Source organism: Phyllobates terribilis, unplaced genomic scaffold, assembly GCF_046119375.1.
Source record: "Phyllobates terribilis strain yellow unplaced genomic scaffold, ASM4611937v1 Scaffold_4301__1_contigs__length_62499, whole genome shotgun sequence".
Taxonomy (NCBI): domain Eukaryota; kingdom Metazoa; phylum Chordata; class Amphibia; order Anura; family Dendrobatidae; genus Phyllobates; species Phyllobates terribilis.
The window spans coordinates 13662-39303 of NW_027367053.1; the positions used below are offsets into that span (position 1 = coordinate 13662).

The 25642-nt window shown below is 37.6% G+C and overlaps 1 protein-coding gene across 1 annotated transcript; it reads left to right on the plus strand.

Moving 5' to 3' along the window:
- The first annotated feature begins 19969 nt into the window (after nt 1–19969).
- On the plus strand, nt 19970–25059 carry LOC141249076 (uncharacterized). The gene is made up of 11 exons (XM_073669533.1): nt 19970–20226; nt 20983–21040; nt 21444–21567; nt 21673–21771; nt 21888–22010; nt 22436–22468; nt 22817–22926; nt 23446–23505; nt 24042–24111; nt 24237–24314; nt 25022–25059. Exons 1-11 carry the CDS (start codon nt 19970–19972, stop codon nt 25057–25059), a joined length of 1050 nt encoding a protein of 349 aa, XP_073525634.1.
- The last annotated feature ends 583 nt before the right edge of the window (nt 25060–25642 follow it).

Consider the following 25642-nt stretch of genomic DNA (forward strand, 5'->3'; position numbering starts at 1 on the left):
ATCCACATACTCGAGCCCGCTTTGCAACCGTTGTCCGCGAAGGTCTCCCTCAGTTGTTGGACATCGATGAGTACGATCCAGGTTCACCATTAGATGATGAGGGAGAGTTACTTGATCCGGGAGATGATCGCAAGTTGTGCCAAACCACATACGTGCATCCACACCTCCGAATGTTCGGGATTCTGGAATCTCGAGCACATGTGCCTCATCATACAAATCACCTAAAGAGGCCATGCACGGTGAGGAAGAAGAAGAAGAGAGGGTGGTACGATAAGAGAATTAGGAAAAAGCGAGGTGCCAGATCCTATGTTGTGAGGAAGAAGAGCGGATCTATAGATGAGATGGCCTTCGAGGGGCCATGTGTTGGTTGAAAGGAAATAATAAGTCGGGCCTACGACTCTAACCAAAGGCGTTATCCAGAAGGAAACCCGTCTAAGAGGTAATTTTCTTTGCTTCCATTTCTTTTATCATTGTTCCATATTTCACAACGAGGATATTGTGTAGTTTAAGTGTGGGGGAGGGGATTTACTTCACCTATCTTAGCAATTTCAGTTATTTTTTAGCATTCTTGAATTTTTAGAGTCGGTATTCATAGTCTTCCCCCTATTTTTATGATGTGTGAACTTTTGTAATGGTGCATGGACTTTGAATCTTTTTACTATGTTTTAGATGTTAATATTTCAAGTATGTACGGTGAGGATATGTTTGATCAAGTAGAGGACTTTGACTTGAGCATGTGGATTATCATTAGGATGCATTAGGACCGATACCAAGATTGCATGTTCACCATCTCTTCTCTAGTTTGTCATTATGTCATAATATCTTGCTTCTGTCCATCTTCAATATGTGTAAAACGAAGACGGCCTGGACCATAAGATGAACGGGCCCATTACTTGAATAAATAATTTGATAAAATAAATTGGCCCGGACCGTAAAATGGACGGGCCCGATGCCTAAATACAAATTGGCCTGGACCATAAGACGGGCGGGCCCAGTGCTTAATAAGTAATTGTAGAGTAAGAAGTACATGAATAGGATTAAAAGGATCAATAAAAAGTGCATGTGATATGACTTGAGTTGAGTTGTGGTCTTTTGTTTGCTTTCGATGGTATTAAAGCGCGTGCATAATTATCATAGAATATGAAGCATGCTAGGACGAGAATTAGTTGCTTATTTGATCTTCCGTTATTCGCATTTATATATTACTTGGATAGAGACATATTTAGAATAGTTTTAGGATTCAGGTTAATGTACTCACGTTGACATAGCTCAAGTTTAGGGAATAATTGATGTCATTGTTGAGTCAGTTTAGAGTTTCATTAAGTCTTGTATTACCTTTGAGAATTTCTAGTAGAGTCGGAGTCTACGCCCATGCTTTTGATGATTTTAGGTACCGGGAGATAGAGTGTTGATCGACGACCACTTTAGTCATGTCTTCCATACTCGCTAAGATAGACAAGTAATTAGCAGCAACTTATTTGAGGACGAGCAAGGTTTAAGTGTAGGGGTGTGATGAGCGGCATCTAGTATAGCGTAAAGAGTGGTTATTAGCATCATATATCGGCATATTGGCCATGTTTTAGAGCATATCACCGTAGTCTGGGCCTCACATAATAAAGTGATTAAACACGAGGATTACAAGCATTTGGGAGAAGACCAAAGAGGAAACGGCCAAAGGACGAAGCACAAACGCGCACGCCAGAGGACGAATCCGCACCAAGGAAACCAGCCCAGGGCGCGACTGTGTCCTAGGTGACGCGACCACGCCAAGGTTCTACAAGGTAGCGTGACCACACCCACATTGGTGCGACCGTGCCCGTCTAGGGTTTGTGTTGCGTCTTCTTATTTTCTACGGGAGTTTTTGGGCTATTTTAACCTAGTTTGGAATGGAGTTTTGGGTTGGACTTTTGAGGGTTTACTCCTAGGGTTTTCTAGGCTTTGTAAATAAGGTTGAGATAGTTTCCTCATGCCCATCATCCATTATTATCATTTCAATTCGATTAGGTCTAGTTTACATAGAATGAGGAGCGAGTAGTCTCCTTAGCTTTGTTCTCCAGGTGGAAGCATGCGGAGATTGGTTTGTAAGATTTATACCCTAGTTCTATATAATATATTATTGTATTGTTTCATCTCTCTTGCTCTTGAATGATTACTGAATATGATTTATCTATCTAGATTAGCTACCTAGGTTGTTTAGATCTAGTTCAAATTGCTAGGTCTAATTTGTCCAAGTTGGAGAGTCTTACCATTTGGTAGCAAATCTAGGCTAGTTGAACTTGTGATTGTGTGGAGAATGATGATATGTTAGCAACCAAGTGGCACTACATGTTGCTATCTATTCCTGAATGCATTGCTTTCTATTGATTAACTCTTGATAGTTTCAGGGTTGTATTTAGGTAAGGGTTAATAGGACCAGTTGGACTATTAACTACATTAGAATAGGGATTAGGGAAACCATAATATATGAATTAGAGATTGAACCCGAATAGAAATTAGTAAGTCAATGATCAAACCAATCAATTTGTAGTGTGAATACCTAGTGAATAAAGTGTTTTCTAGTATTTGTTTCTTAGTTTAGTTTAGTTTAGTTTAGTTAGTTTCAATTACATTCCCTCTTTCTTTGTTACTTTCAAGTTAATTAGATTAATTGCACAAGAATTTATCACTAGACTCCTTGTGGCATCGACCCTTGCTTGCCACTCTACTTGTACAGGAGCTAGTTAGGTATAAATATTACTTTGACGCGGATAAACGAAGCTCGTCACTCATCTTGTGTGGCCTCTTTAGGTGATTTGTAGGATGAGGCACAGGTGCTTGGGACTCCAGAGTTCTCTCGGATCAAGTAACTCTCCCTTATTGTCTAATGGTGGACCCGGATCATACTCATTGATGTTAAACAGTGGGGAGAAACCTTTGTGGAAAAATAGTTGCGAAGCAGGCGCGGGTACGCGGATATGGTGTGTGGGCATGCACATTGGCAGAGAGGAGGACGCGGGCGCGTATGTACGGGATGCAGTTGCGCATGGGATCAAGGGGCTCGGCTCGGGCATGCAATGGAGGGTGCGGTCATGCAAGGAGTTCCGAAAACAGCACCGTAAACGCGCGCTCGCGTGGCTCGAGTGCGTGGTCACACACGGCTGCAGGGCTGGTCACGTGGTCGTGTACGACTAAGGTGCGGTCGCGCACATCTTCAGTAGTGTTAGCACGGTCGTGTATCTCCAAGGGGTGGGCGCGAGGCTCTAGAGAGGTTGGCTTGTGTTCGCGCTCCTCGGGTTGTGGGTGCGTGTCTCTTGGTTCTTTAACCTCAATCTCCTCTTTATCAACTTGCATCTCCTCCAAGCCTTGATCGCTACTTGTTTCCACGTCTTTGACACTGATAACGCTTTGGTGGATTGCGATTTGATGTTGTAGCTCGGCATAATCTTGCAACTGAATAAATATGATTGTCGTATTTGCTTAATCCAGTATTCCATATAGTTAAAATGCTTGTTGAACATGCCACGGGCGCGGATCCCCACATCTTTCAACAGCGTTAACCAACGTCTTGCTCAAGATTAGCCAACTGGTAAAGCGCGTCCTTGATTTCAGCCATTCCCTTGGTTCTCTTATTCCATTCTCCTTCTTTCTTGCAAGCTTATCATGTAAACTCATCAGTAGCATGGGTGCTGCCAAACAATAGCCAGCACCAAAGTTAATCAAACGAAAAACACAAGAAACGAAGTTTAGACTCCCCAGCAATAGTGCCAAATTTGATGAGCGACGTTTAGCCCTGTCAAAATAATAATTCCTAACTAACTACTCTAACTAGCAGAGTGGGAAGAAAGGGTTGATCCCACAGTGAATCGAGTATTGATTCTTGTGTATTTAATATAATTAACTCTAAAGTAATAAAAGGGGGGAGTAATTGAAACTAACTAACTAATTGATTGAAGGAAAGCAATAGAGAAAATACCTTATTTAGCAGGTATCCACACAACGGAATGATTGGTTGATCATTAACTTCTTAATTACTATTCGGGTTCATCTTATATTTCATATATTATGGTTGTCCTAATCCCTGTTCTTATATAGTTAATAGTCCAACTAGTCATAATAACCCTTACTCAACTACAACCCTGAAACTATCAAGATTTAAGAATCAAGCAGCAATGAACTCAGGAATAAATAGGAACATGCGGTACCATTGGATCAAGGCCGATATTTAACACATCATCAACTCTCCCTACAATAACAATTCCAACTGGGTCATGCATTGATTTGCTACCAAACGATAGGACTCTCCAACTCGGACAAGTCAAACCTAGCAATTTGAATAGATCTAAACAGCCTAGATAGCTAAGCTAGATAGATAAATCGCATTCAATAAAATCAATTAAGATCAAGATAGATGAAACAAATTCAATAATATAATTTAGAACCAAGATAGAAGTCTTATAAACCAATCATTTGCATGCTTCAACCTGATGAACAAAGGAAGGAGACTATTGTTGCCTCATTCTAAACTACATAAACTAATGAATAATGGATAACAATGGATAGGAAGGAGGTAAATCTCTCAACCCTATTTATAAAATATAATAAGCCTAGAAACAACTCCTAAAAAGCCTAGCTCGAAACTCCACCCGAAACTAGGTAAAAAGGCTCGACGAATCTCGCAGCAAAGAAAAGGGTCGGCCACCAGCCCAGCCGGGCGCGAGCGCGCGCATCTGGGCACGAACGCGCCACCACGCAGGGCCTTGGTGCAGTCGTGCCACCTAGGATGCGGTCGCGTCACCTTGCAAGACCTAGGCGCGGCTGCGTCTTCATGTGTGAACGATCTTGCTTTGTCCTTTGGCCATTTTCTCTTCGTTCTTCTCCCAAATGTTTGTTATCCTTGTGTTTAACACCTTTTCTCTTCAAGGTTCAGAATGCAATTATATGCTCCAAATCATGGTCAATTCGCCTATAAATGATGTTAACGACCACTTGTTGTGGTGTACTAAACATCGCCAATCACATAGTTATTAAGCTCAGTTCCCTAAATTTCTTAAGGTTTTTATCGGAGAGCCTATTAGACAGATCTAAGCTTTCAATTATTAATCCCAAAACTTCTTCCTCATACTCAATATCTTGTTTTCCAAGAGTCTCTTTATCATCAAGTAAGCCTCTAATCATGTTAACAAGTTTGTCTTTACCTAGGATGTTAAGGCGGTTAACAAAAGTAAGTCGCTTCATCCGAATTTTCCATAAGGCACATGCCTTGGAAGCCTTCATGAAGATTAGATTCATCATCATCTTCTCCCCACACAAAAATAGAGTCTTTTGTTCAGCTGGTTCCACTTTGGCCTTAGTGCATGTCTTAGCGAGATGACCCTTCTCTTGGCAGTTGTAGCAAGTGTAGTCCTTGAGGTCTCTTTTGGAGGTTGAACCAGCAGCTTGTGAGTTTTTGTTCTTGAAGAACTTCTTGACCATCGTTGTTATAAGGGAGATTTTCATATCTTCATCCTCATCATCACCCTCTTCATTTTCCATCTTTTCTAGGAATCTCGTGAGCTTTAAGCCAGTCCCTCTTGTTTCCTTGATCGCGCTACTTCTTTGATTGTCAACGGTTTCTTGATCAAAGAACTTCCCAAATATGTTCATTACTGGAAGGTTCTTCCTTTCGGCGGACATGAGAGCAATTCTTCTAGTCAGCTCATATTTCTCACTCATTCCATAGATGATCGCCATAGATTGTTCCCATTGAGGGATTTTGACTCCAGAGACACTTAGCTTATCCAATAGAATGGTGAATCTTGATTTGCATGCAGACGCGCTTTCTCCAGGAAGCATCTTGAAGGCATGAAACTCCCTTTGAAAATTGAAATTGCGGTTGTTTTTCATGTCGTCGCTCCCTCTATGGATGGAAATGATGGCCTCCCACATTTCCTTGGCAGTGGCTATGCTAATCACCTTGTCTATGTCAGTCTGTGTGAGTCCAATGAGGATGAGCTAGCGAGCCTTGGTGTTCTTCTCCATATTGATGAAGTGCTCGGGTGTCCATTCCTTTCTTTCCTTGACATTTGCAGGGATTTCCTCCTCACCGAGTTCAACGATCTTCTAGCATTGGTAGTATTGGGTTTAAATGTAGGTCGTGTGAACTCCCCACCACTAATCGAGTTCTCCATCTTGAAGTTGATGTGTCTTGTGGATGGAGACAACGGGGGTGAATTCTCTGGTCTTGGTCATTGCTTTAGAATTGAATTCTGCTTTGATACCAAATGTAGGATTGTTGAAGGGCCTTGATCTTAGGAACCGATATTTGAGTTCCTAAGAGTGGAATTCAAGCTAGTAGCAATGTGTTTAAGTAACTCGTGGAGCACAAGATATAAAACTCAAAGCACTCTTTGATTGAATCACAAGAGTTACAACCTAATTTGAACACACAGTTCTAGTCTCGACACACGACTCTCTTATCAGGCTTGTACAGACTCCCTTCTCTCAATAGATCTAAGTTGCTTGGAACACTTAACTCTCTAGCTCTCAAAAGCTTAACTCGCTAAACACTAATCTTCGACTAGATAACCTTGTAAAAACCCTAGAACATCACTTTATATAGTTGAAAAATAAAATCTATTTCCTGAAATGAAATATTCAAATAAAGCTAGATACATTGAATCAAAACAACAAAATCTCAACTGTTTCCTTAAACGAAGTAGCTTTCCTAAAATAGGAAGTGAGAAAGATTCTTTCCAAGAATAATGCTCGGTCCCCTTCATCTATAACCTTCGGTTCCCTTCACATTCATATTTTTGTAACTCTCTGTTGGTCCCCTTTGAGCAGTATAAGCGATGTCGCTCTTCCTATGTTATTTCTCTACTTCGGTTCCCTTGAGCTATATCAGCGCATTGCTCTATTTCTTGATTATCCTCTTCGGTTTCCTTCAGCGATATTGAAGCTCTTTAGTTCCTATGTGTTTGAACTTGATAAACCAACTACTTCTCCTTGAGCATGATTTCAATGTAAGCTATATCATAATCCTGTAATGACTCACTCAAGGTAGATATTAGAACAATAGTCCTAATATATTATAAATTTAGCTTTTTGTAGTCGCTTTGTTCATTAATGTCTTCATTGGTTTTTGTAGTTGCTTTGTTTTCTTTTTGAAAGGTTGTAGTTGCTTCACCTTCAATTCCCAATTCCAAGAGTCGCCATTAATGGCGGTTCTGTTGACCTCCCCTTCCTCATGCCTTGGAACATCATAAAATCACTCCAATTAGTTGCTTTGTTCATTATTGCCTTCATTGGTTTTTGTAGTTGCTTTTTTTTAAAGGTTGTAGTTGCTTCACCTTATATTATAAATTTAGGTTTTTGTAGTTGCTTTGTTCATTAATGTCTTCTTTGGGTTTTGTAGTTGTTTTTTTTAAAGGTTGTAGTTGCTTCACCTTCAATTTGCAATTCCAAGAGTCGTCATTATTGGCGGTTCTGTTGACCTCCCCATCCTTATGCCTCGGAACGTCATAAAATCACTCCAATTAGTTGCTTTTTCATTAATGCCTTCATTAGTTTTTATAGTTGCTTTGTTTTGTTTTGTTTTTTTGAAAGGTTGTAGTTGCTTCACCTTCAATTCGCAATTCCAAGAGTCGCCATTAATGGCGGTTCTGTTGACCTCCCCTTCCCAATGCCTCAGATCGTCATAAAGTCACTCCAATTGATAGAAATAAGATTAAACGAGAACCATGGATTCTGCAGAGATGAAAGGCAAGGCGGTTGTTGTGGAGGACGAGTATGTGGGCTTGGACCAATTAGTAGAGGGTATGGTTATTGTTGTGAAGGTGATGGTGTATCGCAAATGGGATGCTGCAAATTCTTTCGGAAAGTATTTGAGCAACAAGTGCATAATGTTGGACTGCCAGGTGAATTTTCAATCCATGCAATCAATCCTTTACTTCATAACATGATGCTTTTTTGCTAATACACAATCAATCCTTACAATATTGAACAGTTGCCTTGGGTCGTGTACTCTCTGATTTGCCTAAATATTGTTTTAAACAATTCATCATATTCAGTAATACACACTTCATTAGATTCTAATTGGTATTCTGATTTGAAAGGTCCATTTTCAGTGTTCCAACAACAGTTTGGTTGTTAACTGTCATTTGGGTAAATCCTACATCATCATGGTTAATTTATCAGTATAGTAATATTGAACAGTTGCCTTGGGTCGTGTACTCTCCTATTCGCCGAAATATTGTTCTAAAAAATTCATCATATTCAGTAATACATTCACTTTATTAGATTCTAACTAATATTCTGATTTGAAAGGTCTATTTTTAGTGTTCCAACAAAAATTTGGTTGTTAACCGTCATTTGGATAAATCCTACATCACCATGGTTAATTTATCAGTATAGTTTTGAGATTAGCATTTGATTTTCTTTTCTCTCTTATCTTGCAGCAAGGATCTAATATGTGAAGTAGTAACTTTGTGCATTAGTGTTGTGTTATAGTGTATTTTATTTTAACTTGGAAACTTGTGTGGGAATTCGATATTGTGTATGTTGTTATACAATATATGTGGTTCAGTTGATAATGTGCTCTCCTATTCTTATTCAATCAGGGGAATTCGATATTGTGTTCGGCTCAAAGCAACATTTCTCATTGTTTTGTTTGTAAGCTGCATGAGGGCAGTGTCTATAGCTTGAAGAATTTCTGTGTGTTGCCTAACAAGGAGAAATACTGGATCCGAAGAAGTGACCCACTGATCATTTCTCTTGAGGGATACATTGTTGTTAAGAAGTTATCATGTCCTATGGCTGGCTTCGTTAGATTCCCATTCTAGTTCATTCCGCTTGAGGATGTGAAGTGCAACGAATCCGCTTTCCTTATAAGTATATAGTCGGACTACTTGCCCCTTAATTATTTTTTTGGTATCCTCACAACACGTGATCAGTTGCGCCGTCAACATCGGTAAGCTGAGGACGACCAAGGGAGGAACTGAGTTGTTGGAATGTGAAATTGTGAATGAGCGGTACACCCTCCCTCCTTAGTCTTTGTTATTTGACTTAGTTACCGAGTAAAGGATGACCTATTCTCCAATTACTCTCTTAATTACAAAGCTTTCTCAGTGTTATTTTGTGTTGTTTGCTGAGTTTTCTCCAGAGATTCGAGAATGAAGGTCACACTTTGGCCTCCTCTGTGCACTGAACTCATTAAGAGGAAGGGTGCATCAGTCCACTCATATGTAGTGATTTTCCCTTCGGTGAATGGAAAAGAATTTAGGGGTAAGTGAAGTTAGTACTTCTCTACATCAAAGAAGCCAATTTTAAACTTAAAATTGTCAAGAAAATAGTAGCAAGCAAACCTTATGACAATCTAAACTTAAAATTCTTTGTTTTCATTATGTGATTGTCTTTGTGTGAACAGGGGAGTCGTTCTTATCTAGCATATCTGCTATAACACTCTTTGACGATCCTGATATTCCTCAAAATAGCGGCACTCATAACCCTCCTTAAGTAAGGTTTATTTTCATTTGGAGACTATGTTCATTAAGAATTCTTTAACCGACATGCCTTGCTTGTACACTCTAGGGAAGATGAAAAAGCCATTATTACTAAGTGGCCTACGCAACCAACCATCAATAAAGGGTCTGTTTTCCAATTATTGAGGGCGGGTAGGGACCAAAAGGAGACAGGAAAGAAGGTAAGTTGTCCTATCCTCATACCCTTGCATTGTGATTCATGTGTATTTGTATATGTATGTGTCTAATTTCTTTACTCACTCAGAGCTCCACGTACCATTGCAAGGTTCGTATTATCAATGTACGGACTAAATATGGTTGGTTCTATTTTTCATGTGGGATCGATGGATGCAAGAAACGAGTATCTCGCTCTGGTTCGAAGTTCATGTGCCAGACTTGCAGCAAAACGTGTGAGTTCCTCGAACAAGGTATGTATCTCACTACATTTGGGTGACCTACAATCTTTGTTTCCATTGTAAATTCTGAGTTTAACATATGCTACACCAAACAGCTATCGCCTGCATGTGAATGTTGGGGACTCAACTGGCTCGGTTGTTATCACATTGTTTGATGAGGTTGCTGCTAAGCTGGTAGGGAAGAAGGCTGCTCAACTGTTGGAAGAAAATGAGGTGGGTTATTTAATCACGTGATTTGTAGTGTAAGATGATCTTAATGGGATAATTCGTGTGTTACCGCTGCACGTTTTTGGTTGACAAGGATGACGGGGACGGCAGTGTGCTCCCTGCAGCAATACTATCCTTGGAGAACACAAGCCATACCTTCGAGATGAAGACCCACACATACTATGACCAAGGATCTTATGAAAGCTTCACAACAAGTGATTTGATTATGTCTGCAGATTTGAAGGTAAAAACAGTAATGAAATCCTCTATACAATTATACTTATAATGCATTGCACCTGGTGTAAATTAGAGGATACAATTATACTTATAGTGTACTGCACCTGGTGTAAATTAGAGGATGTGTTTCTGCACTAAAATAAACAGCCTAACATCACATTTTTTTATCAAGTGCTTATAATAGTTTTGTGTTGTTTTTTCCAGGGATAAAAATGAAGATGAATAAAGGACTTATTAAGAATGAAGAGTGGAGTAGTAGAAACTACAATAAAAAACTAGGGAGTTAAGGATGTAATTAGTTTAGTTAAAAAACTATCTCACCCTTAAATAAGTGTTGACATTAAGAAATGCACCTTTAAGATTTTCATTGAACAACACAAGTGTTATTTCCTCTTCATTATGTTCTTAATAAATTAACATATCATAGTTGTTTTCACACTATCATATTGTATAACATATATGATCTAAGTTGAAGACTAAGAAACGAAAGATGTTGTCATTTAGTCAATCTGCGTTCTTAGTTTGTTAATTACCCATTTATGTTCCTGGCAACTAATTTGTGTTGTTGTTAAAATGGAATAAGTGTTGGAGTTGGGTTTGTTTTATAAACTTACTGTAGTTTGTCCATCACAGACCAGAATGATTATCCCACTTGACCCTTATAGTCTTATGATCATTTATATTCTTTTAAACACATCTCTATGCTGGCGATCTCTCTCATTTTTTGTTGATTATCCCTCTAATTTCCTGAAAACTAAGTGTTGAGTTTGAGTTGGTTTTACAAGCTAACTGTAATTGTCCCTCATATACTTGAATATTTAACCCACGTGATTCATCTATATGCAGACTCTCCCTTTGAAGAGGGGACGTGATGACTTGGATGCGTCGAGCACTTTGCCGACTGCAACGGGTGTGTAAGTTTGTGTAATTGGCACGCGTTTAGAACCACCAACACGCCGTGCAAACTGACCTTTTGTTGTTTTCTTTTCTAGTGTGAATGTCGGAGTTGCGGAAGAGGATGTCGGGAATTTAACTCGCCAATTTGTGTAAGTGTAAAATGATTGAACCACCTTCCCTTACAATCAATATCCATTAATTTTTTGGGTGAGTTGATACAAGCTTAAATTCACATTGTGGTTGAAGAAGAAGATGCCAGTGACGGTGAACCAATGCAGGAGAAAAATTAAAGTGATGGTCGGGTCCTCTTCTACGGTTTCACTTGTCTTCCGTGCCCTTTGCGAGCTCATTGAAGGGTTGCTGAACTGCTACCCCTGTTGTTGTTTTTAAGCATATGGTCATGTTATTTTCCAGTTGTCTTTAGTGTTCCCAAACTCTGCACTCTTATTTTGACTATTCCCTTATCCTCCAGTTTAATAATTTGAATATTAATGGTCTTGGGATGTTGTTTGTTTTTATTTCTGATAACAGCATAAAGACTACTACAGCCTTTTGTTTTATTTACATCTCTATTCCAATTGGATACTCCATGAATGTTTAATGTGGCCAGTTTAAGGTTACAATATTTTTGGTGCACTTTCTGACAACAGTTCGTATTATCCAATGTGGATTATATCATGGTGCTAGGTTAAAAAGTGAATAATACGTTAATTATCCATCAATATTATGTTATATATATCAAATCCGATTATTTGATGCAATTATTAGTCCGGATGAACTACAATCGTGAAAGCAAAAGGAATCAAGGATGATCGACCGTGTAACAGACAATTGGCACGCACACATATTTCTAACAGCTTCACAACTTCACCAGTAATGCATTTGTTATAGTCTCTTAGTTATATGTTGCAACTGACATAAACTAACCAGCTGCATAATGATACTACACGACCAGGCAGAGAGTAGCCAGGAAAAAGAATATATGTTGAATAGAATGGATGTATAGGTCCTTTAAAAATAAGTAGTTGAATTTCGGATATATGATGCTAATATCTACTAATTCTATATTTTGTTCGATTTGCTGAACGATTTCATTTTCTACATATATTTAGACTTCTATTTACACATCCAACAAGTAAGTTTTTAAATAGTTGATACATGTTTGCAATATTTGATTTTTCTTAGCAGTTCAATGCTTAAGTTCGTTTTTTGGTGATTAAAATAACTTTTTAAAACCCTTAGAGATTGAGCCCAAGTACTGGCATTAGCATTAGATTTAAGTTTTTGAATGTAGGTGGGCAACAATCATTCAATACTTGCATGGCCTAATGGGTTTGATTATTCATGTCCAATGAAGGGCTAATTTATTATGTGAAACAAAGGGTCTGTCATTTTAACTTCAACTTCCCAGACCTGTAGACATTCCACTGGCTTCTTAATTTTGAGAGTCAGTAAATACTTGCATTTAACAGCTATAGACTCTTCGAATTATTTCAGTTATGGCCTCTTCTTATTACTAATTATATATAAGGAATGTGTTTTCTAACCTTACCTTTTCTCCCTTGATCATTTTGTTTATTTTTCTCATAGTAAAACAAGATGGAGTCCCTTAGCTACGAAAGCCAGAGCCAACTTTCTTGGGACAACCCTTGGTTTACTCAACAGAATGTCGTTGTGATGGTTTGTCTATGTTGGCATGTAACTGATTCCTTCGAGAGGCTGCTGGGATGAGATTACATACTTTCTGATAGTGAAGGATATCTGATCCAAGTTGTAGTACATTGTGCTCACCCGACCTGTTTACCATGCACTCTTGAGGAGGGGAAAGTGTATTCCATAATAGACTTTAGCTTTGTGCCAAACACAAGCCTTTTTTATTTCCAGAGGGGAGCAACTTCTTGTGTCAAACTTCACTACAACACCAAGGCTAGACAAGTCTCTTGCTCCCTTGAAGGCTTTGTTCGGTATCCTATTCAGTTGGTCGACCTCGAAGAGATTGTGAATGATTCATCAAGCTTCCTCATTAGTATAAACTCATTTTCACCCTATGTAAATTCGTGCATTTTTCCATGCTTTAATTTGGAGTATTGTGCAGATGTTAGTGGATTGGTGATACAAGTTGGAGTCTCGAGGACACTAAACAATGGCAATTTCATTTTGAACTGCACATCATCAACCAAAGGTGGGGGGGAATCCATGTCTAATCGATTATGGCATTGACAGAATTTAATTTCAGTTGATCCCTTTGTGTAGGGGGATTGTCATGAGGTTGGTGCTATGGAATGATGTTGCAAGTTCCATGCTGGACTATGAAGAGTAGAAACATCCAATGAATATATGTGTTTTTGCATGCATGGATGTTAGGGGATTCAACGGTAGGCTAATTTTACCCAGAAAATTACAGTATTGCACTTCTGTTTTTTGCTTTTCTGTTTTTTGGTTTTCCAGTGATTAGGCAATTAGCTTTGTACTTTCATTTTCCACCAGTTGTAGGCATATAAACATGAAACACTACTCTATCATGTATAAGGTATAATCAAAATAGTTAGCAAAGACGATTTGGAATTTCACATACCCAACAAAGTATTTGTTAGCTAGAAAACACAAATCATCTTTGTGTTTGATGACATGAATTCAGAAATTTACAAAGACCATAACTTTTTCCCTGCAGGCAACATCTTAATAGGTGAAATCTACCTTTCAAGCACATCGGCAACCGCCATCTATGATGCTGCTCAGTTCCCAACTGGACATAGGAAATTTGAAACCTACATCAGCTACTGATTCATACACACCATTTGAACAATCAATTTGTTATAGTTATATCATATATGTTATATTTCAAACAATTATGAACAGCAATGGGCCTCCAACATTTACAACCTCTTTGACACTGGCATCGGAAGCAACGGACCATTCCCTAACACAACTTCTCTACATTGGTCGTGCTAACGCAATTAGCTGGGATACAAGTGAGCAAGATGGGACAATTAGATACTAATTTTATGCCTTTATTACCGCTAATATCTGTTAAGATATTATAGTTATATTAGATAAAATATTAGGCAAGATATTATTTACTTTTCCATCTAGAGGATATTCTTGTTACCATATCTTCAGGTAGAATATCTTTACCTTATATATCTTGTAATCTCTATATAGAGGGAAAGATCTTCTACCACCACTACCGCCCACTGTTTCCATCTTTCTACTGCATTTTGTTCTCCGTAATACCTATATTACACGGGCCTTTGCCCGCATACATACAATACATAGGACTTTTGCTTGCATACCTACCATACATAGGATTTCGCCCACATACCTACCCTACATAGGGCTTTTGCCCGCATATCTAGCGGTCTTGTCCGTCTTAACAAAACGACTATCTAGCGATCTCGCTTGTCTCAACAAAACAACTACCTAGCGGTCTCGTCCGTCTCAACAAAACGACATACTTAGTATTCTCTTCCGTCTCAACAAAATGACATAATTAGCAGTCTCGTCCGTCTCAACAAAACGACATACTTAGCGATCTTGTCCGACTTCAATAAAACGACTACAACCTACGGAGATCGGTCCATCACGACTTCAAATAGATTTAGATATTTTTATGATTATTTACTATATATATTTTAGTCATATTTAATATTCTATTGTCCAAGTTGGGCATTATTAACATCATGCTCCAACTTGAGGGGGAGTGTTAAGATATTATAGTTATCTTAGATAAAATATTAGGCAAGATATTATTTACTTTCCCCTCTAGAGGATATTCTTGTTACCATATCTTCATGTAGAAGATATTTACCTTATATATCCTGTAATCTCTATATAAAGGCCTTCGCCTCCTAATCAATAAAAGGAATCATATTTTCCCATAAACATATCTCTCTAATTTATCAATGTCTAACTACATGTTGAATGGAATATGATTCGCTTACCCTGAATTGTAAAGTGAGAGTAGTTCAAGTGAGGACGGACACGAAGTGGTTTTCTTTGACACGCCCCATCCGGAAATGCCAAAAGGGTGTGGACAAAGTCGGAGTACTTATTGGTGTGGGTCTTGCGAGGTCTTATTCCCATATGCAATTCCCAGGTTTGAATATGGAAAATTCAAATTAACATGCAAATCTTTAAACTATACTTGGTTGGATTTTTTTAAAACATGCATTGAACCACAGTTATAGGATCAACCTTGATGTGACGTAAAAAATCAGCACCGTCACAGTAACGTTTATAGATTTGGTGGGAGAAAATCTAATGAATATTAGTGGTCCGGCTCTGGTTGCGCGGTTGGGGGTATGCTCCTTCTACTACTATACGACATTTTTCAGTTTAAAACAATTTCCATTCATGAATTGGTGTAACCTTTTGTTTTGTTTTGTTGTGCAGGAGGATATCGACCCTTACGTGCCCCCAAACGCGATTTTGGCTCTCTGTAACATGTCTTATGTTCTTGATCTAAAGACCCGCACATACATGGACTATCGTACTCATGAGAGTTTTACTTGTAGTGCCATCATCCCACAACAAGGCACGGTGGAGGTAAGTGTATCCACAACTTTTGCTCCATGAATATTACAACACTGGATTATTAAAAATATTATGAATGCAGCTTGGAATTATCACACCCACATGCTTGTAGCTCAACAATGGAGGCACACCAGGTAAACAAACAACTCCTAAGTTATTAGTGAATACATGCGTGGAATCAAAATGTGTTTGAATTTGTGCATAAACACTTATTCTTATTTTTTGGTTGCAGCCTAATAGAAGAAATGGAAAAACTACATGCACCCTACGGTTAAAGGATTGACATGTGCAGCAAACAAATGATAGCCGACTCTATGTTTTTTTATGCAATAAGATTAAAGTCGTGTGCCCGTTTCCCCCCTCGCACTAGGCTCATGCAATTCTTACCTCTTTTTACCCCTATCCTTACAGATTGGGTTCTCTCAACAAACTTATTTTCCCACATGGTTTATCTATGCGATGATAATATAAGTATTCTTATACATTGCTATACATTTGTCGTGATTGAATAATGCTATGATGCCCATGTATGATGACATTCACATTGTCTTCTACTACATCACGATTCAAACACGTTACACCTATTCACATATAAGATATACGTGCCAAAAGTATACCGAATTATTTTTCTAAACAAGCTGCAAGAAAATGCAGCTTAAAATGGCCATAATCACAATAACATATCTGATTCAATACAGCTTAGAATAACCATGATCACAATAAGCCTGGTATGCAACACAAACAATAATGTCAGATGAAAGACGTTATACAAGCACTAAAACCTCCAAAAGTGATATGAAAATCAAAATACAAGGATAAGAAAGATAACTAAAAATCTCTGATTTTCACGTGATTAACAGTGGAAAGGGCACTTCAATGGTTTGGCAATCTTCTTCCAATCGCCCTTGATGTCCTAAAGAACACATGCCTTACATTCGGTGCAGTTGAAGCTGTTAGAATCGAATTTTAGGAGTCCCAGATATTAGAGTCCCTAAGGCATTGCAAATTTATGGCACCACCAGGAATATTGTCCCCAAATTTTTTGTCTATAGGCTTGAGTTCTCCTGTTAAGTGCTCTATGGTGATAGTTGACCTTCCAAGACACAGTCTACAGGTACAGACTGTTTAATTTTCATTTATTTAGGCATTAATTTTCTTATATATTTAAATATATTTTAAGTACACCGTATGAAATAAGGAGATTGTATAAACTACATAGCCCGTGCATGGCACGGGCGACGAAGTACTAGTTATCATTAAAGTTGAGGAGACGAGTGATAGGAAGTGAGTTGCCTAGTTCCTATAACCCAATAATAACCTTCAGTGACCATTTATTGGACTTATACTTGTTAAATTAAGTTTCCAGTATAAATGGATCTCTCTTATTATAACATGCATTAAATCCTTTTAATTTTAGGCGTCTTATGACAACGAGACATGCATTAAATCCTCTTCATTTTAGGTGTTAGATAACAATGAGTTGGACACAACTTTTATAGAACTTTTTATTCTACGTCTGATGATCCTATTGCTCATTTCATGTTTGTTCTGGCCATGGAATATCTTGCATGTAAGCTACATATTAAATCTTGTAAACTAATCGCCAAGCGGGAATCAACTTAACTGTAATGGTATTTGTTTGCTTTTTATGAGTTTTGCGGATGACACTATCATTTTTAACAATACTGTGCAATGAAATGTCACATATATTCACTGTGTTCTTCATGAATTTACTCGCCTCTATGGACTCTCCATTAATTATCATAAGAGTATATTTTAATCTTTGATATTTCACACGACCAACAAGCTCACTAATTAGCATTTTTTATGAAAATTAAGTCTCAAATTCTACTGAAAATACTAGGGGATTTCACTTGTGCAGACAGAGTTAAAAAAAGAATGTTTTGACTTTTCCATAAAAGCTTCGTAAGCAACTCTCGGCTTGGAAAGCTAATTCTCCTACCAAATCAGGACGCACCATACTAATCGAGTCTAATTTAATGCAGAACTTTTTTCTTGTTGTTGGAGTATGGATTAAATCAACCAAAATTTCATTTGAAATAAATCACATTCATCCACTCCCACTCTTATGTCCCGGGATCAAATCTATATAAGTATAATGGGATATGAGCCTCCATAAATCCTAGCATATCAATATCTAGATGCAAATGAAACTCTTGTGAAATCTTATTTGAGACAAGGATAATTAATATTAGGGCCAGATTAATCATCAAAAAGTATCCTGTCTAAAACATATTATCTTTCAACACGACCAAAACAATCATGATAACTTTTCCATTTATTACGTATCTAAGGTTTATTTCGCCAGGGGATTGTTGGAAACGAAGACGTAATTAAATTTCTGACTTGATATTTGCATTCTTGATGTACAACTCCTATCCTATTTGAGTCACTCTAATGGTGATATTAGTACCCGAGTGTCCAACTTTATCACGCCATCTCATCAGCGGGATTCCAAAATGGACCTCCCCTCTTACCAATCTCAATTATACAACACATTGTCAAAATCTACACTCCTTCATCTGATTGTCCCGGCCAATTAATTTCCTCTTCCGGGGACTTCTTGACTAAAGCTACTATGCCTTTAATTATTGGGGAGAACCATATTTCTCATAATACCCTTCTTCAGAGATTTTGAAAACTTAATCTCCCTCTCAAGATCTTAGATTTTCTTTGGTAAACAATCGCTAATTGCTTACCCACGAGTGAGCTTCTTAATCGTCATTGTTGTCGTGTTCTGAATCATTGTACTCCTTGCGGGGCTCTCCTTCAAACTACTTCATACATATGCTTCGCCTATACAGTTACGATGCACATTATTTCTACCTTTCAAAATAATATTGGACGCACTTTCTCTTCGAAACAATGGTGCTTTTTAGCGTATTTCTAATTCTTCATCACGAATAATTCCAACCTTAAACCTCTTTTGTTTTTAGTGGATGAACTTATGGAACATTTGAAATCAACTTATTTTTCATAACTCTGCAACCGCAACTGCTCCGATATTGCTTTTTGCACTTCAAAGGAGAAAATCATCCAAATTACACCCCACTATCAAAGGAATGAAACCTCGTAATCCCAAAGTGTAAGACAAGAGTGTAGGTCAAACCGCCGATTGGGTGGCAAATATCAACTTCTTATGCATCCATGCGGGTTGATGGCTCCACTTATATTGGTTTTATTATACGCGACTCGAATGAAAAAAATTATTTTCTCTCTCGAATAAGTGTATCATGACTGTTCGATTTTACAAGTTGAAGTTGTTGCAACTCTATGTTGTTATCCAAGCTGCTTTACACCTCCAACTTCTACAAGTCGTCATTGTAGGCGATAAGTTAATTCTTATAAACGCTATTAAACGTACATGCATGTCTTTTGGACAATTGCAACTCAGTTCAATGACATTCGTAATCTTCTTTATCACCACTAATGCTAATGTTTTTCACTGTTTCAAAAAATAATACAACCACAGACTTCCTTACAAGATCAGATGCATTAGCGACATATTATCAACCATTCATGCATACTTTATTTATACCTTTGTGTTGTAAGGGCGACCAAGGAAGGCTTCCAATAACACAAATACTCTAACTGTTCTGTGCTTTCTGAATTACTACATACTATAATGTTCTTCACATTGATTTTGACACATCTGTCAATGCACGTTTTGTAACGTTTACAACCTTTATTATATATTATTAAAAATTATAAAATTGTGATGTTATTATTAACCATTAACCATGTATCAAAAAAAATGTGCAACGTTCGCTCCACTTACCCGAAAGCAATGGTCCATTATACTGCACTATGCAGGTATGCAGCACTAACACAATTGAATAGATCAGCCTACTTGCTCGACATTTTTACTTCACGACATTACATCGCATGAAACCGAATATATCACATAAATCCTCGTAGATATTTTAAGCGTCCACGTGACAAAATGCTAGCCTCCCAAGTGGCTATTATACCACTTGGCCCAGCAAAGAAGTCCATATGCAGTCAGATATTTTTCCGGCGCCACGCGTTGATTTTCTATTGGCTCACATCTACAACTAGTCAGCCACTACTCACTTATGACTTATCTCACCAGGCAAGCGAGATCGAAAAGGAAGAAGACACCTCACGTTCCCTCCCAGTTTTTCCCCAAACAGAAAGCCCCAAACCCTAAAACTCTCTTTCATGGTGTCCATGAATCCGAGCTCACCAGAAGGTTTCTACCTAGACGCAGACGGAATGCCGCTCCCGGGACTCAATCCCTTTGCAACATCGCCTTCTTCATCGGCGACGCCCACCAACGCCGCCGCTAACGCAGCTCAAGTGTCATCGGCGGCTTCCGATGATGCGAGTAAGAAGATTAGGAAACCCTATACCATTACCAAGTCCAGGGAGAGCTGGACTGAGCCTGAGCATGATAAGTTCCTCGAAGCACTCCAGCTGTGAGTTCGCACCCACCTCTTTTATTTTAAATGTTTTTTCGCTTATTGGATTGCAATTCGATGTTTTTGAATGTCTAGGATAGTTTATAAGTGGTCGTTTGAGGGCTGAAAGTTCTTGTTTGGGTTGATTCGTTATTACACAGCTCCATTATGGTTAAATGCGCTTGTCCTCGTTTCAATTTGGAAATTGGTGTTGACTATTTGAGGAATTGAGCCTTTTGGTGTCTTCTAGCTGGGAGTTTGTCGCCCGGCAACTGGTAATAAATATTAAACTAGTTCCCTGCTTCGTGTAAGTGATAGACAGTATTCTTTTGATTGAAGTGGTACTAATTGGGCAAACTAAAAAGGATGAATTGGTACTTTTGATTGAGTTGATTGCAAACATATCTACTATTTGGTTCTACTCTTTTAATTGAATTGGTACTATTCTTGACTTGAAAGGTATAACGGGTCGAAGTATGTTGTATACGATATAAGTAAGAATGTTCGATTGTTTGAGAAGCCTGGACGTATAATTTTGATGCAACACACTTGTTTTTTTGTTAAGACTTAATTGGGACAGTATTGAGACATGGACATAGGGAGGATATACTAATAGTCTAATAGTGTTTGTACTATTGGACTATGATAAGTCTTCACAGAATTGTATGTCTTATTACTTTACATTATAGTCTCGAGAAGTAAATTACAAACACATTTTCCATCAAAATATCGTAAACATATAGTCATATACTGATGTTATACTCTTTTGTATAGGTTTGACCGTGATTGGAAAAAGATTGAAGCTTTTGTTGGATCAAAAACTGTAATTCAGGTAGTCAATGCTATATGTAAATCCTTTCTTTTTTCTCGTCCAAAATCTTCATATATAGAGTAGATCATCAGCTTATTGTTGTCTGCTTTTAACTTTATGTGTAAAATTCTTGTATGAGCCTTCTGTTATTGCAACTTGACTTGATAATCTTGCTCATATTTCATTGCACCATTTTTCTAGAAACTTAAGGTTTGTCATATGTCACTACTTCCATTTAACTTTTACCAACTCTCTGCTTATATATATGTTGTACTTTTTCTTATAACTAAATCGCCCTTTCACTCTATTCCTGGTTCAAACCATTGCTATGATGATAACACTCTTACGTAATTTTTATATAATCATAATAGGAACACTCTTTAAGTGTATAAGCAAAAAATATAACTAAGAATGGCTTTTGCAGATACGTAGTCATGCACAGAAGTATTTTTTGAAGGTTCAAAAGAGTGGAAGTAACGAACATCTACCTCCTCCCCGTCCAAAGAGGAAAGCTGCACATCCTTACCCACAAAAAGCACCCAAAAATGGTGAGTTTTTTTTTACTTGTTGAATATTCTCAAGGCAAACTCCCAATCAGAGGTGACCTTTTTATCTTCTTTGCTTTCTGGTAATCTCACACTTAATATTCGCAGATACGTCAGCACCAGTAAGAAACACAAATAGTGGTGCACCTGTGTCATCATGGACTGGTCACTCTGCACAACCTGCTGGGGTAACACAACCCAGAAAAGGTTTTACAGACACCCTACTATTCTTGCGGAATTACTAGTATGAATGCAGTTGTGCACATCTAGTTTTTCTTTACCATTTCAGTAAGGTCTTAACTATATCTTCCCTAAACTGTCAGGTGATATGAGATCTGCGATACCTCAAGCTGTGAACAACTGCTCAAGTAGTGCAGAGAGTACACCGAAGGTACAGGCAGTGAGTGATAAGAATGAACCAATGAATCATGGTCCTACATTGAGAGGTGAGCATAAGAATATGATTTGTCTTATTTTTATGGTCGAAGTGTGTTTATTTGCTGTTGCGCTATTAATTATCACATGGGTGCAATTGTTCCTTGATGGAAGTTCTATGGATTTTTGAAGTCTTTCATTCTTCAGTTAAAATTATTTACCAAGTGTAGAGAAAAGCAACTAAATGACCAGAAAGACCTGGAAAACTAGACTGGAAATACAAGAAAAGAAGAAAAGTGGAGTGATATTTATGTAGAATGTGCCGATACTATCTTTATGTGGTCCCACGAGCTTAGTACATAATGTCCTTTTGCTAGTATTACAGCCTGTCGATCAGGTTGTTTTTAATATGTATTCAGTCAGCTCATCGTTGCCCTCTTAAGAATCAAATTATATATATGTATGAACCTTTCTAAGTTTTTATCTTTTGTCAAAGATTATATGCATGGACAAATAATGAAGTCATTGGGTACACGTATTCTCATCTTGTCTGCTTATCTAACATAGAGTGGTGCCTGTTTTAGGTTATTTAAATCTTGTACAAAATGATGGTGAATAAAGACTACCTGTTAATGGTTTCATTTATGCATGTGTGATGTAGTTAGTTTATCCTGATTGACAATAACTTATAACTGATGATGCTGACATGAGTCGATAGAATAGGTTGATCTCCATTATGGAGCTTATGTTTTGCTGACAACTTATTCGGATGAAGCATCAATATTGTGCTATATCTCTGTGCTGTTGCACTCCAATTCTTTTCATTCGTACACTGTTTATACTCTTCTCATAATGGGCTACTAATCTGTTGATTCAGTTCTACCTGATTTTGCGCAAGTTTACAGCTACATTGGAAGTGTGTTTGATCCCGATTCTACTGATCATCTACCGAGACTTAGGAAGATGGATCCAATTGATGTGGAAACAGTATGTTCCTTCCTGCTCATTTGCTTACATGTTTGATACTGGATACTATCTGCTGCATTTTTAAGTTTGAATTACAAACACAAGGGATTATTTAGTGCCTTTTTTGAAAAAAAATTTGCAAGGTCAATGAGTATTTGCAAGTAAAAAGGACGGCAATTTGTGAACTTTGCACTAGCATTAACTTGTGACCTTGGATTAGTTTGATCAGATCAGGGGCAACTGAGAAAATCAGTAATTTTACACATATCTGTTTCAGGGATTTTAAGAAATAAAAACTCTGGTGATAAAAAACTTTTAAGGAGCTGCTTAATCTAATTTTGCTAGGGCCAACTAGAGTAACACTTTGAATTCATCTCTGGTTGAAATCTGGTCGTGTCATTGTCTCTAATTGAAATTGTATTTTGGCTAACTTTTCTCATTGTCTCTCGGGATTGTCATCACATTCTGTTAGTAAAAACTTACCGCCTTACACTTATACGTCTTTTTGCTTTATCTCATGGAAATGGATTTTGGTTGCAGGTGTTACTCTTGATGAGAAACCTCTCAATCAATTTGGCTAATCCTGATTTTGAGGAACATGTAAGCTACACTTTATTATGCTTTTCCTTAGAGATGGTTTTATAATTCCTCATCATGCATTATTTTTTTGTAGAAGAAACTAAAGTGAGTTCATGTTGCATCTTTACTTATATTTTCTACATGCACCATAATTTTTTCCCTTTTAATTAATGTACTTTCTTTTTTTAAGTATTCTGCTCATTTTCTCCCATGAAATACATGCCTGAAGCACAGACCACACGTCTACATATTTTCTGTAGGCAAATACGCTTTACTCAGAGATGGTTTTATCATTCCTCAGCATGCAGTAATTTTTTGTAGTAGACATGCACCATACATTTTTCCCTTTCTAATTATCTATACTTTCTTTTTAAAAGTATTCTGCTCATTTTCTGCCATGAAAAACATGCCTGAAGCAAGGACCGCACATTATTTTCTGTAGCAAATATGCACTATAGTTGTTTAACTTATCCGGCTTCAAACTTCCATTAATCTACCATTCCCTCAAGGGGAAGTTGAAGGTATCATCTTTTTACTTGTCTTGTTTATGAATGCAGAGGAAGCTGCTGTCTTCCTATGATATTGACTCTGACAAGAGCAGACCGGTAGCTGCAAATGACACCTCAGGTGGTGGTTGATTGCAGAAAAGCTGGTTATATGATCAGAGGTAACACGAACCTTGCATTTCTTCCTTATTTTGACTGTAAACTATTTCCCAAAGTACCACTATTGATCTTGATTGACCATTGCAGGGTATGAAAGGTGTGAAATATCATCACCGGGTTCTGCTGATCTCCTTCCCAGTGCTATGATATGTCAACTTTTGCCATGTAAGTAAAACTTGACAGGGAAGATGGAGTTCCTCAAATGTGGAGAAGATAAATAATGTAGTACATACTTCATCAGGCTTGTGTATATTCAAGTTTGATTAATGCTTTGTTCAGAGTGCTTGTGTATTTGTGTTTCATATTACAGCAGTAGATCATCTGTAAATGGTGTCAAACTGACTAAAAAAGGAGAATATCATGTCCTGCTTCAGGACTGCCTCCTCCTTTGCTGTGCAATGTAGCTTGTATTTAGGAATGACAAAAGATGAGGTGAAGATTTAACAACAAAAATATAGATTGCAGATTTGCAAGGTACCTTGACCTATGTTTTCACTCGTCTATCTGCCGTTTGTTAGTATGCTTGAATTGAGTGATTATGTTCTTTTTTCCACCTCTGCGTATTTTCACTTGAGATGGATGGGATTATCAGATTACGGATACCTGTATATATATTCATTGGAGATTGATTTGAACATGTATTTTACTTGAGACTGGTGGAAGCAGCATAATACTTTACAAAATTTTTACTTGTTTTTGGGAAGTGCTTACTGATAACTCATAATTAACCTATGAAGCATGGACATATTTAGAAGAGGGTCGTGTTCGTGTTTGTGTCCGACATATCTAAAACACATGGACACACTTCATATACATCTTGGACACAATCGAAAACAGAACACACCGAAATCCGTTTGTCTTTAATTTTAAAGATCTAACTTATTTCCGTAGTATTCATATTTCAATGTAGAATAAAGTTGTTTCTTACTTTCCTTAAAAGGAAAAGCGGAAACAACTACACGAAATAGTCCCTAGAATGACAACTGAAAAAATATATAAAAGATCATTTGGCCTGTAGGCACCCATTTGACTTGATTTTACAGAATTTTGAATATATTTATAATTTGGATACTCAAAAGTCGACACAAAGATGTGGTTTAATCTTAAAAGTGTTTTTCCTATAATGACAAAAAATAATTTAATTTTAATTTTTATTATTAGCAATTGAGTATCATAATTTTATCTCTTACAAGGTTTGTTATATTATTTTTAGCAATATTTTTAAATTAACATAAATTATATCGTCGTGTCTTGTCGTGTCCTATTTCTCTATATTTTGGATTTGTCATGTCCTTCTGTCTTGCCATGTCCGTGTGCCCATATCCGTGTCCGTGCTATATAGGTCATAAGAGATGTTGGATTCAAACTCTAGACCTATGAGGGTGTATAAATATTACCCTTACCACTAGGCTAGAGGCTCGTTGGCAAGTCATAACTAAACTTGAGTACATTTTGTTGAGTCTAATTTGAATATTCAACTCAATCTATTTATA